Source organism: Haemaphysalis longicornis, unplaced genomic scaffold (assembly GCF_048455015.1).
Source record: "Haemaphysalis longicornis isolate Haplotype H1 unplaced genomic scaffold, Haemaphysalis longicornis Haplotype H1 scaffold_6, whole genome shotgun sequence".
In the NCBI taxonomy this organism is placed as follows: Eukaryota; Metazoa; Arthropoda; class Arachnida; order Ixodida; family Ixodidae; genus Haemaphysalis; species Haemaphysalis longicornis.
The window spans coordinates 80,781,560-80,794,916 of NW_027526407.1; the positions used below are offsets into that span (position 1 = coordinate 80,781,560).

Below are 13,357 nucleotides of genomic sequence, written 5' to 3' on the forward strand. Positions count from 1 at the left end.
AAAAAGATTATAAGATCCAACAATAAAATTTTAAGCGTTCTCTCTTGTCTCCGGTCAATGCTATCTTGGCTATCGTCTGCAATGCTGACTACGTTCATGTTCGCGCCTGATCTGTAGATCTGATGGCCCGCCTAGGTTTGAGTGCTACAAAATTTCGTACCTTTCAGATATGAGGGCCGTTACATGATAGCTTGTGTTTAATCTGACTTCTAGATCATCGATGCTGGTTGACATGACATCTGCCTTCCACGCCGAGCTGTCAAAACTTCGGGGAGCTCTCGACGACATCGAAGGCCTCGTCGAAGACGGCAGCGACCATAGCCACGATTCTCTGTCAGCGGCGAAGTCTCAGCTTAAGCTTGCCTTGGAAATGCTCACCGAAGTAAAGAACGGTCTTCAGAAAAGCTCGCCTGCTAAACCGCGCGAAACGATGGGCGACTGCGACGGCTGGGGCAGCGACGACGAGTTCGACAAGAGCATCGTCGAAATGTGCGAGCTCGCCGACGTCGTTGGTTCGCCAAGCAAAACCGCCAAACCCAAAACCGAGCTGGACCTCAGCACGAAAAACGGAAACGCCGATGATGAGAACGGTGTACCTGACAATTACGATATCGACACAGATGACGAGTTCGACGCTATTTGTGAGAGCACCGGGGGTCTGCCGTTTGAAGTTGCCACGGAAGAGTCGCTCAAAAACGAGCCACCGCCATCGGAGCAACACCTTCGGGTACTGAGGGCGAATTTCGGTCACAGCGCTTTCAGACCAATGCAGTGGAAGATAGTGCGCTCCGTCTTAGAGGACAAGCGGGACAACTGCGTCGTCATGGCGACCGGCTACGGGAAGAGCTTGTGCTACCAATACCCGCCCGTCTACACCGGGAAGATCGCGGTTGTGGTGTCACCGCTGATCTCGTTGATGGAGGACCAAGTACGAGGCCTAGCCGCGGCCAACATTCCCGCCTGCCTGCTGGGATCGGCCCAAACGAGGCAGCAGGAAGTCTCGCGCGGCCTGGATGCGGGGGAGTACAGGGTCCTCTACATCACCCCCGAGTTCGCCGAACTCAGTTTCGGTATGCTTGAGAGACTGGACAAGCGCGTCGGCATAACCCTGTTTGCCATAGACGAGGCCCACTGTGTGTCGCAGTGGGGCCACGATTTCCGCCACTCGTACCGGCACCTCGGGAAGCTGAGGAACCATTTCCCGCACATCCCTTTCTTGGCCCTCACAGCCACAGCGACTCCCAATGTGAGGGAAGACATCATCAAGGCTCTTGACCTGAAGAACGTTGTGTTGACGTGCACGAGCTTCGACCGGCCCAACTTGTACCTGGACGTCAGGCGGAAAGGAGTTTTGATCGACGACCTGAGGGAGGCCATTCCGCAAGATGGCAGCCCCACCATTGTTTACTGCCCAACAAGAACTGCCACAGAGGAGGCCAATAAGGTGCTGTGCAGCTTGGGTCTCAAAAGTGCCCTGTACCATGCCGGGTTGTCCCTAGAAGCGAGGAAGAAATCTCACTCCATGTTTCTGGAGGACAGAGTCCAGGTGGTTGTCGCGACGGTCGCGTTCGGCATGGGCATCGACAAGCCGGACGTGCGAAGGATCATCCACTACGGCGCTCCCAAGGACATCGAGTCCTACTACCAGGAGATCGGCAGGGCCGGCCGCGACGGGCTGCCCAGCACTTGCATCGTCTTCTTCAATCCTGGAGACCTTGTCAGCAACAAGTACTTCCTCAAGGACATCTCCAACCCCATGTTCCTCCAGCACAAGACTGACATGTTGAACAAGATGCAGCACTACTTGAGCAGCACGCGGTGTCGGCGGAAGTTGCTACTGGCTCACTTCGCAGGTGCCGAGGCGAACGCGGTGGGTGGCGTCCCGCGTTGCTGCGACAACTGCACACGACGCCTCAAGCAAGAGAGTTCGAAGGGCAAAGGGAAAGTGGAAGCCAACAAGGACTCCAGGACTAACTACACTAAAGAGGCCCGACTCTTGCTCGACGTCATCTTGGGAACGAACGAGTTTTACGGGATCGCCGTGCCGATTGCGGTGTTGCGCGGCTCGATGTCGCAGAGGGTGCCAGAACGCCTTCGCAAGAGTGTCTTCTTCGGAACAGGCAAGAACAAAACTGAGGCCTTCTGGAAGGCCTTGGCGAGGCTGCTCCAGTCAGAGGGATACCTGCAAGAAAAAGCCATTCACAATGCGGGCGTACCGAAGGGTCCAGCTTCCCGGTTCATCTCCAGTATTGTCCTGACGCCCAAGGCAAAACAGTGGATGCGGACCACAGAAGAGCTCCTGCTGGAGCCGTCGACGGAACTGGCGGAAATGGAGGCTCCGCGAACAGTATTGGCCAAGCCTCAATTTTCTCTGAAGACCGTGCTGCCGAGACCAGTGCTGACCACAGGGTTTGCGGAGATCGTCCAGGGCAGGCAGAGGGCACGGAAAGATGAAGACGGAGCATCGCTGCCTCCGGGCAGGAGCGATGAACAGCCGTCGGAAGATGAGAGGCTCCGCTCCGAGCTCTATGCGCAACTGATGGAGCTCCGCAACAAGATGGCTTCAGAGTGCGGCTATGCCCCTTACATGGTGTTCAACAACCGCATCCTTCTTGCGCTCGCACAAGGCTGTCCGACGACCCTGGAACAGCTGGGAAAAGTGGAGGGAGTGTCCGAGGCCAAGCTGAACAAGTTTGGTCAGCGCGTGGTCGATACCATTGCCAGCTTTTGTGCAGAGAACAACCTTCAGGGGCAGGTCGACGATCAGAACGAGGCTGCATCGTCGTCAGCTCGGGACGACTCCAGCAGTTATCTTGTTCAGCAGCTCAGTGACACGCAGCGGACCACTTACCTTCACTACTGCAAGTGTCAAAACGTGGCGGAGGTCGCTAGCGATCGCGGTCTCGCCGTCACGACCGTCATGGGGCATCTCACCGAGGCCATCAAGGTGACGAGTCTTATTTTTGGCCCGTAAATGCCAGCGTGCTAGCTTGCCTCCCATTTACAGATTTGCTTTACGGGCATTTGAATTTAAACGTGCAAACTCATCACTATGCGCAATACCTAAAAGCAGTGTCACTTTTTCTTTCCTTGTGTCATTTGTTAAGGTTTTTGAACAAAGACGTCATTTGAACAGGTTTTAACATGCAACTTATTGCTCAAATATAATCAGTACTTGTGATCCTGTAGTCTGTTTGGCCTAATATGTTTACATTTTCTACATTTGATTCGTACGTGTATTTTATTGAGGTAAGGCTTAAAGGAGCCATGAAGACAAAATATAAGTTTGTTGTATTCGAAATATTTCTTCTTCTATGGTGCCCCCCAGCACTTGTCCAGAAACAAACGATGCTTCATTCACTGCGAAATCAATCAATTTAAGCTAGAATTTTGATTCTCGCGTCAAAACGTGTGTTTGAACGATGTTTGCAATGACGTCATAAGAGCAGGTTTTTCAGCTAAACTTGGTGTGGAGCAGCACAGCCGGGCTCTACTCTTCTTCTGCTGAGTTGTGTCCGGCCGTGGGAGCGGAGACTTGCTTACTGTTAGTCAACCTAGATGGTGCCACCACACCGCGGCGAGCCGTTTTCTGCCTTTGGTTTGTCTGTGAACGTATTTAAACCTGGCTTGTTTTGTTCATGGAGACAATAATCGTTTCGTGAAACATGGTGCTCGCTTGACAAATACAGTCATGTAAGACATCGTCGCTTGTTTCAGTCGGCCAGTGTCGTCTAATACAACCCCAAAGCCCTGCAGTGCTGTGCATCTAATCGAAGCATAGTGCGCACAGTACCAACAGCAGTACGCATTCGGTACTTTTATGTTTACCTGTGCTTTCGTAACTTGCACTGTTTGTCCCACCATTCTTAGTGATATAAAAAGATTGGGCCCTAAATTTAAGCGCAAATAGCTTGTCCGGCGAGCTTATAAGTTGTGTCTAATTTGCGTTTTTTTTTTTTTCGGCCTCCGCCAATCGCAGAGCTGGCTGGTATGACGTCGTAGGTTCTGTTGCAGGAAATGTGGGTCGCATGGCCGTTCCCTTTTTTCCTAATTATACAGCTTATTTTGGTGTCTGCATACTTCTAACGAGGCAACCTTTTGAATGAACCAAACTTGCATTTTGTCTTCATGGCTCCTTTAAAGGGCTTCGTTTGGATTGAAGTGACACTTCCATTATAGGGGCATTTGCATTTAAAAGGACAGATTTTGAATTACATGTTCATTTCCTCACTCGTATTACCTGCTAATATTGTTTTGTCGTATACTTGGAGGAACAGACAAAAACACAGTGTCCACATTCTCTGTGCAAGAGTACCGGAAAGGATCGAGTTCGGCATCTGTAAGCATGACTAAGCCGGTTTGCGCTGATAGCATTGTAGGGGTGAAGCCCCTTAGGGGCTGGGTCTGTTGGCGTCTCCTGTCGTCGTCGTAATCATCGTCTCATGTAGTCACGGTACTAAAACACCGGGAAAGTCGTTCACGCTTCGTGCCAGAATGTAATGCGCACTAAAAAAACACCGGGACACTTGTTTACGCCTCGCGCTAGAGAGCTTCATGCTTCAAGGACAAGAGACTTTTACAGCAAAGCTGTATACCTCTACCCGCAAACGGTTTCATCTCCGTTGGCAAAAATGCCAAGGCACCAAGAATACACTTATACACTGCATGCTTTGCCCCTCTCCAGGTTTCACGTTAGTGGAGATGGCCCGGGATTCTTTTACAGCTGGAATATGGTGCAGCTAAGCTTCTAACGTTACTCTTGCCATGCTGAATGTACTATGTTAAGCCTAATCTTGCTTGTTTGGCATTACAGCTTGGCCTCCCCGTAGACCTAGAAAGCCTCGGTGTCACAAGGGACATCCTAGACGCTGTCACAAGCGCGGTGGTGACTCTCAACGGCGACATCAACCGGTTGACGCCAGTCAAGGAGCTCTGCCCTGACTTCGTCGAGTTCAGTCACATCAAAGTCGTCCTCGGCTACCTGCAGGCCAAGTACGGCATCGAGAACTCCAGGCTGAGCCTCCCGCAGTCGGTGATTGACAGCCACAAGACACGGTCCGACGACAAGAAGCCAAAGTGTGAGGGAAGTGCTTCCGGTGAGGACGGCGCGTCACAGTCAAACGCTGCGAAGCGGAACATCACAACAGAACAAGTGATGGCAGTGAGAAAAAAGATGAAGGGAAGCTCACTGTTCAGAAAGTGAATGCGGTCGCTGTTTGTTCGAGACATTTGATACGACAAAGTTTTTGGTTTTGTCGACGTATCCTTCCCATCTCAATACAAATGTACAGCCGAGTACTGTGTGTTGGTGTAGAAATGTTTCTCAAAGTTTGACTATGCTGTCCAGTTAACTGCAGGGAGCCTACGTAGTGGAATTATAGGTGGGATACTTGTGAATATTTGTTTTCAAAAAGCCTTTAAATACCAGCGCTTATCTCTCCCCCATTGTAAATACTGATCCTATGCTGATGGATAAGACAATAGAGTACTTTTGGTACTTTTGGCATGTCACGGGCTGATGCGTGCCCATTGTGTAGTTTTTAACCGGTTGCCGTACTCGTCAGGTTTTGCACAGTTCCGTTTGCGTTTCTGCATTTATGTGCCGGCAACTTCATTTTATCAACACTCCTGCATACAAGGCTGCCGGCACAACTTGTACCCTGAAATGCTGTGGGCCAAAGTTGTCAGGTGTTTGGACTGCTTCATTCACAGCAAGTTTTTCTCCCTCAATTTCACTTCAAATTACATACTGTGTTCGGACTGCTTTCAAGGCTGCAGAGATTTTACGCTTTGTACAGCCACGTAAGCGTTTTTGTGGCATTTATTATTTGATATAATAGTATTATCTTTCTGCCAAATACAGCATTTATGTAATAAAAGATATTCCGTATTGACAGTTGCGGTTATGTTGTCATTGATGGCCATTGCTGCTGTGACTTCCCTCGATGTATTCATGCAAGAGTGCTAAAAACAAGATTTTTTTTATCGCATCCTGTTTTTGAGCTTCAAGGTACCTTCTCCTTTACTGCACTAAAATAAATAAAAACAAAGTGAGGGAACTTGGGAAAGTGCACCGTATATCCTGTAGAAGCTAGCGATGGGCAACATCTGTAGCTGTTGCAGAGAGGATGGCTGTTGAGTGTTGCGGAAAAGCCCACAATTTTCATAAACAACAACAAAAACAGCTAAGCTCTTCTCATAAGTTGTGAATGGGAAAGCACCAATGTTTCAATGAATGCCACAAAGTGCTCCTTTAAGTGGGTGTGTTGATGTCACAGCCAATCAGAGTTAATGAATCGGTCGAGAGTCTCCGACACCAGTTGGCATCATCATCACTGGCCAATCCCACTGTGTGGGTATGTTGTTGTGCCTGTAATTGGCCTTAATGCATGGTTACCTGAATGTTGAGCCCGACCTCTCCTCCTTTTCAATAAACATTTACTCTCTCTCTCTCTAATGACTTACCAAAAAACGTCAAGCTCGTATGTAAAGCTGTGTCTACTGGTTGTTGACGTTTTCGAAGTCGAAGGCCACAGCGTGTTCACTAGGTCCGAGCGTTCAAATTGCACTTTGGAGGCTTTGGGTTCGATACCCATCTAGCCCCTAATTTTCTTTTCAGCTCAATTTCTTTACTTTTATTCTCTTCGCACTATCGACCAATTTAGGAGCCGTCTCGCTGCTACAGACACCTGGCAGTCGCATTTCTGCGCAACAGGTCACTTTATGCCTTCGCAGTGAAAGAAAATGGTAGGAGAAGTCACAACAGCAACCTCGATTCGCGATGCTCCACCAGGACTTTGCCATGGTCCACACTGGTGTACATATACCAAATGCGGCGGAGTGCACCACAACCACACTAGGTTCGCACTGATTTCATAACTGGCGCGTGCAGTGCTGCACAGCAAGTTAACAGCATTTACCCTGATGATGCACCAATGCAGGACTTTCTGTCGACTTTCTTGCCTTCCTCTCTCCATCAAACCAATCAACATGATGCCAGGTACACAGAGGCAACTTAAGCGGGGACACTGCTCTTAAAACAGCTTCCTTTAATTGTGAAGTAAACTCTGTGAAACTTGTCAGTCTTGCTGCTTTTTAAGTGCGAATGCACTTCTTAAGCGAGCCTGACGCGTCCGCCGCCGTCTGCATAGCAACAGCTGCGGGTGCGCGCGCTCCTCGTCTTCCTTGGCAACGGGGGGAGATGGGCGCGCGCTGCCTGGCCGCTGACATGGCACATACCCACGTGGGGGATTGGCCAGGAATTGGGCGTGAGAAGGGCTAATGCACCCACTTAAAGGAGTACTGACACGAAATTTCAAAGCTGAGATCCGCTCTAGCAATCAAGTACAACGACAACACAAATAGGTGTCTGTGAATAAATGCATCTTTCTTTCTTTGTAGTTGTGTGTGTGTGTGTGATCTCTCTTTCGCGAACATTACCGAACCGCGCAAATTCAACTCGTGCAATCGCACTTTCACATTCTTCCCCTCGGGGAAATGCGGGGAATTTTTTTTCCTACTGATTTCAAATTGCCATTATTTTTTGAGTAAGTCAATTAGTTACCAAGATAATTAGCCATTTTTGGAGGAGCAATAGACAAAACAGGGTTAGTCATGAAACTGTAATCTTTACATTTTCCAGTACTATGAACCCTGGTGAGCGCAATATGAGAATTGGGTTTTTGATGCACCGCTTGGAACTAATTTTATGCTTAATTAAACCTTCGCGCCACCAATGGCAAGGAACCATTTTGAATGTCCATTTCAAACACCATAGTTTAATGAGCTGTAAAATTAGTTCCAAGCGGTGCATCAAAAAACCAATTCTCATATTGCACTCACCAGGGTTCATAGTACTGGAAAATGTAAAGATTACAGTTTCATGACTAACCCTGTTTTGTCTATTGCTCCTCCAATAACGACTAATTATCTCTTTATCTTGGTAACTAATTGATTTACACAAGAAATAATGGCACATTTAAAAAAAGCAGCGACACTGACAAGTTTCACAGTTTACTTAATTAAAAAAAATTGTTTTTTAAACAACACAGTTTGAGCCGAGAAAACTTATTCGATACATGGCAATGTTCATGACGTGTTTATTTACCCTATACCTAAAATGTACAACTGCCCGCTTGGTCCCAAGCCTTCCTCAGCACGATGCTAATACAAAAGCATACAAGCGACCGACATAGCTTAAAAATGAGGCACAGTCAAGAAGGTTGTAAATGCTTGAATGGGAGCACTAAGAGCTGGCCGAAACACAGTTGGGCTGACCAGGCCATCTTTAAGACTGTAAATAACTTACAGGCACACAGTAAAACAACGTATAAAACTTCTATTGCACACTGCACTTTCAATACGAACTCACTCCTTCCGTATAAGACTTTGAAACTTCTTTTCCTTAAGACGCTAACACTTCAGTTGTCCAGCAAATGCCAGAAGCTGATCGCCACAGTCTCCACACAATTAGCAAACATTCCTACATTATTCCATTGTCCCAGTAGTGTGCGCAAAAATCCGGCTTGAAATCGTAGCACCATTCCAGAGTTCCAGTCTGCCGGGGATCACAAAACGAAGACTCAGACGTCACGTATAAGGCGGTCCGTCGGACACCGAAGGACTGTGGTTGCCCAATATGCCGAAAAGAAGAGCCGTTCTTTTCCCGAAATGCATACTTGCAGCACAGTCCAAACAATAAAAAGAGGGATAAAAACAACAGAAAAGGGCGGAGGGGGTCATCACTGTGTCCGTGGCGCGAAAGTTCCTTGGCGTTGCAATCATCGTTGCGCTTCTCTTGAATTCCGATGAGACTTGTTTAGATGCACATCTCTGTAGGGAGACGGTCCGACGGACTTCCACAATCCTTGAAAATGAGATTCCGCGGCCGATGTCTGCAGTGCTGATGCTCAAAGGAGATAGGCCAGAAGCAGAACGTGAATGAGCACAAGGTAGAGTCCGAGCGTTATCTGGCCGTACTTGCGTCTTCGTATGGCGAGCCGGCAGTTCCGTCTGCGAGATAAACAAGCCAAAGACAAGAGTCAGAAGTCAAGTCAAGCCTGAGTTCACCACCAGTTGCTGATTTCGCACGGTGTTTACGTGATGTTACTTTAAAAGCTTCCTGTGCATGTATTGCTACCTGACATATAAAGTAATTCAACAGGTAGGTTATTACTCCAAATAACAATAGTGTAAGCTGAAAGAAACATTGATTTTGTTCATATTCACTAGAATGCCTCACGGATTGATATGCGACCAACATTTTCTGTTTTAATTTTGAAGTCGTAGCAGTAAGGTGGAATCGGGACGAATCCAACAGATGATTCGATACTGCAGCGTCGACAAGCAAACTATGGGAGAAAAAGATGTCGCGCATTAAACGCAATCTACTTCCAAACTGCGCGCACGTGTTTACATCCGAGCTTGGTCGCTTTGTTGCAGTGACACGCTGCGTAGGCTATTGCCAACATCAACTTTTACCCGTCTACAGTACATTGTTGCCATGGCAGTGCGTTAAACTATTCATCAATAGCCTACTCTGGTCTTTCCGGAAGGCTGACAACACAACGTTGTAACCACATGCGCTGCGAGACACTAGCAGGGACACGCACTCTTAGGTTCTGCTCGTTTTAAGTGCAGATCACTTTAGGGGCTCGCCTTGTCACCGTAGCTCGCTCGCTGGACCCAATTAGAGCCCCCACACGGCATTCCGTCGTAGCGGCTGTCGTCGCGGCGTAACCCAGAGGCTTCGAAAGCCAAGCGGTTTATATAGTCATGAGCGTTCGAACAACCTGAACCGCTAGTGCTTGTCATACATCTCCTCGTTGTTTAGCGCAAAGAAAACTGCAGGCACATTTGAGGCAAAATATACGTGATTAACCGGCAGCGCCCGCATTCATTTAGTTACGAACGCTCATTGGGTTGGTTTTTACGATAGTACGCGAAAAAAAGTGGCAGTTCAACGCCGGCACGTGTGGGAGAAAAAGCAAGCCCAAAAAGAACAGAACTCCTGCTGGCGCAGTTTCAGGCAGGGGGCGCGCGCACACCGCGAAGGCGGGAACTTTAAATTGCATTAGGTGGTAGCGGTGAGCGGATAACGGCGCTACAGCCCATTATGGCGAATCACTGCTCTGCACTTTCGACAGCGTTCACATTGAATGGAGCGGCTTTAATTTTTTTTGTATTTCTCCCACCTCACAATAACCAGTAGATGTCCAACATCCTGAAACTTAGTTCCGGCCTAATTCGTAAAATTCTCAGCCCATAAACAACACTTCCAATACAGTATTCAGGGCAGAGCTGTTGAAGAAGCATGCTGGATGTGACAATTTTCAATAATACACTATCATGTAAAAGCACGAGTTCGGGAAGTTTAAGCTACAATCGTACAGATAAGGCCAAGGTGAATAGATAGGGGGAGAGCTACGTGAAAGGTCACAAAGTGAACAAAAAGAAAAAGAGATGTGGGTGTCAATCACGAGAAGACTTGCGAATACATTAAGACAGATGGCAATAAAAACACTCCTAGGATGGCTGGCACATATGTGAATAATCGCCGTTCAAATTTGTTTCGCAAAAATGAAGCCGCATGGTTTTTACAGAGCAAGAAAAGCAATGGAAGGATGAAACCACGGAGCAAGACAATACAGAATTTTAGCAGAGCCGAGAACCGGTCCCGGTACAGTACCCAGTAGGCGATCGGCGCCACTGCGCGTGCGCCGAGGCATCAAAACTGGTCTTATGCATGTGCAGATGTACCGGGTACAGCGCCGGGACCATTTCTCTATTTAATATGGGAATGACAACTTGGCTCTCTGCAAAAGACCACCCACTTGAGGCGCGCAGTTACAAGTGCGCTACGAATTGCAACTAAACCTGAGTGTTGACAGTGTCTGACAGCACCTCTCGTAATCCACAAATTTACTCCTAATCATTGCAGCACAAAGACACAGGCCACCGGAGACTTTTTTAACCGGTGGGTAAACGCTAAACCAATATACGGCTAAAGCCAACAGCAGGGGGGTGGAAAGGGGCTTAGAGAGAACTAGCTCATTCTCTGTTGGGTCTGCTTTCAAAATCACCGGTTGCGGCACTTCATATCCACAGGTATACGCAAACTTTATGCAACCGGCCATTGTTCGTCTTCCAAATGAGTGCACCACACCAGGGCATTAGCATATCATGATTGAGCACAGTTCGGCACCTTTCGGAGTACCAGGGGGATACTAAGAGAATGCTCAGGAGACATTTTTTGAATTCACAGTCACCACTTAAATAGTACCTTACTCTGAGGGCAGAACTGCCTGAGTAACAGACACTAAGATTATTTTGGCGAGCTTTTATTTGTGGCGGCATATTCAATTTCCACCCGATGAATCAATCTTTTAACCTTTTTGAAGAAGTGTAGTGCGTTAGTTTATTTGAAAAGCACTGTCAGTGGCCAGTGCGTGGAATAATACAATGACATAGCACTTTATTGCGAACTAGTTTAATGCAACCTCAGTCTCTGAAACTTTCACTGTCGTCATCTATTTATTGGTTGGCACCCGATTCTCGTAAGTTTGCTAGTGGTTTATGCGGGTTAAACCTACCTCCAACCTGGTGAAATATGCCTTGCTGTCTTGCCGCTGGACCCTTAAAATCTCTGCGATTGTGTTTTTGGTGTTTTCACTTTTGCTACCCACCAAGGATAAACTTATGCTCTAGTCTCCCAGCAACTATTCAAATAACAGTTAAAATAGGTTAAACTGGACAATGCAGCCACAAAAAAAGTATTCGACCAATTAACTTCAGTGTCCCTTTAACTGGTGAAGTCATGATGGTGTGAAATGTGAATGATGGCCAGTACTCCTTGCTACTCTAAGAGAATAAAGTAGCAAAAAAAGAAGCATGCATTCAGAAAAAATTAAAGCCATCCAACTCAACGTGAAAGCTGTCGAAGTGCAGAGCAGTGATCCATCAAATGGGCTGTAGTGCCGTTATCCGCTCACTGCTACCACCCAATGCATTTCAAATTTCCCGCCTTCGCAGTGCTCGCACGCCCCTGCCTGAAACTGCGCCAGCGGGAGTTCTGTTCTTTTTGTGCTTGCTTTTCCTCCTGCACGTGCTGGCATTGTAATGCCACCTTTTTTTTGCTTCCTATTGTAAAAACCAACCCAACGAGCGCGCCGAACTAAATGAACGCGGGTGCTGCCGGTTAATTAAGTATATTTTGCTTCAAATGTACCAGCAGTTTTCTGTGCGCTAAATAACGGGGAGATGTATGACAAGTGCCAGCGGTTTGCAAGTTTCGAACGCTTATGACTACATACAGCGCTTGGCTTTCGAAGACGCTGGGTTACGCTGCGACGACGGAACGCTGTGTGGCTCTACTTGGGTCCAGCGAGCGAGCTACGACAACAAGGTGAGCTCTAAAGTGCTCTGCACTTTTAAAACATCTTTCTCACATCAAACTCTTTCAAAGTCACTTCACCCACTGCTCGACACCACTAAGAAACAATGCACGGTGGTGAAGGTCACTGTGCACTAAACGCAGGGTGAACAGAGACAGAGAGAGAAAAAAAAGGGTTGCAAAAAAAAGGGTGGGTACCTCTCGTGCCCCAAAAGGGCTTTTAGATGTGAAGCACACTGTGACCTGATCCATCCCTGCAAAGCCAGCGCGTTTCTCAGTGCATGTCCAGCTACCCAAACACGCTTTCACGCCAGGGGAAGCACCAACACTTTTCACGGCAGACACGATGGTGTGGCTCACACTTCAACTCGATGTCCTGTTTGTCTCGTATTCCAGTCATCAGTACAACAAAAGCATAAACCAATGCAATTTCTACAACGTCGTCATGCAGTCAAGTCATTCATAGTAGGTGGCATGAAATAAACACAGTAGCATTTGCGCATTTTTCTGCACGTTTAAAGCTGTAGTGAGGTTTGAAAAAAAACATCAATTTTGCCAATTTCAAGTTGTTCCCTCAGCTCCACAAGGCTTGCCGCTTTCTCAGTTTAAAGGGACACTGAAAAGAGCCGTTAACGCTGTCTAACCACTTTATTGGTTTAATGTTTTAGTGTGCAGCCTATGCGGGGAGCTTTTATCAGCCAACTAATACAGCGAAGCCCAAAACCTGGAACTTCTATTGCAATAACCACTTGTCATTACATTTCACGGTTACAGGTGTAAAAGTCAATGATTACAATTAAAAATACTCTACAAACTGACTCATGAATACATTAATACCTAGCGTAAACTGTAAGCAACGCACGGGGATGGGCCTTTCTTTAACAGGAAAAACCTGCTCAAAACTGCCATTTTTATCTGCCGTTCCTACCACAATCTCCTTAATTAAAAAAACTTACCAGATCACTC

The 13,357-nt window shown here is 47.4% G+C and overlaps 2 protein-coding genes across 7 annotated transcripts in view; one reads left to right on the forward strand and one right to left on the reverse strand.

Annotated features, from left to right (window-relative positions):
- The first annotated feature begins 65 nt into the window (after positions 1–65).
- Positions 66–5,896, forward strand: LOC144143580 (bifunctional 3'-5' exonuclease/ATP-dependent helicase WRN-like). The gene is made up of 2 exons (XM_077675382.1): positions 66–2,947; positions 4,814–5,896. The coding sequence occupies exons 1-2, from the start codon at positions 221–223 to the stop codon at positions 5,201–5,203; spliced, it is 3,117 nt and encodes a 1,038-aa protein (XP_077531508.1). The 5' UTR covers positions 66–220; the 3' UTR covers positions 5,204–5,896.
- A 2,185-nt stretch (positions 5,897–8,081) lies between these two features.
- LOC144143583 (uncharacterized) overlaps positions 8,082–13,357 on the reverse strand; it is a 43,660-nt gene continuing 38,384 nt past the window's right edge. For 5 of the 6 annotated variants that reach the window (XM_077675388.1, XM_077675389.1, XM_077675391.1 and 2 more), the window contains one exon: positions 8,082–9,012. In XM_077675388.1, the coding sequence (XP_077531514.1) occupies positions 8,910–9,012 (103 nt within the window). In that variant the 3' untranslated portion in view covers positions 8,082–8,909. Of the gene's footprint in view, positions 9,013–12,589; positions 12,646–13,357 lie in introns of all 6 variants that reach the window. The other variant, XM_077675392.1, reaches the window with a different exon arrangement.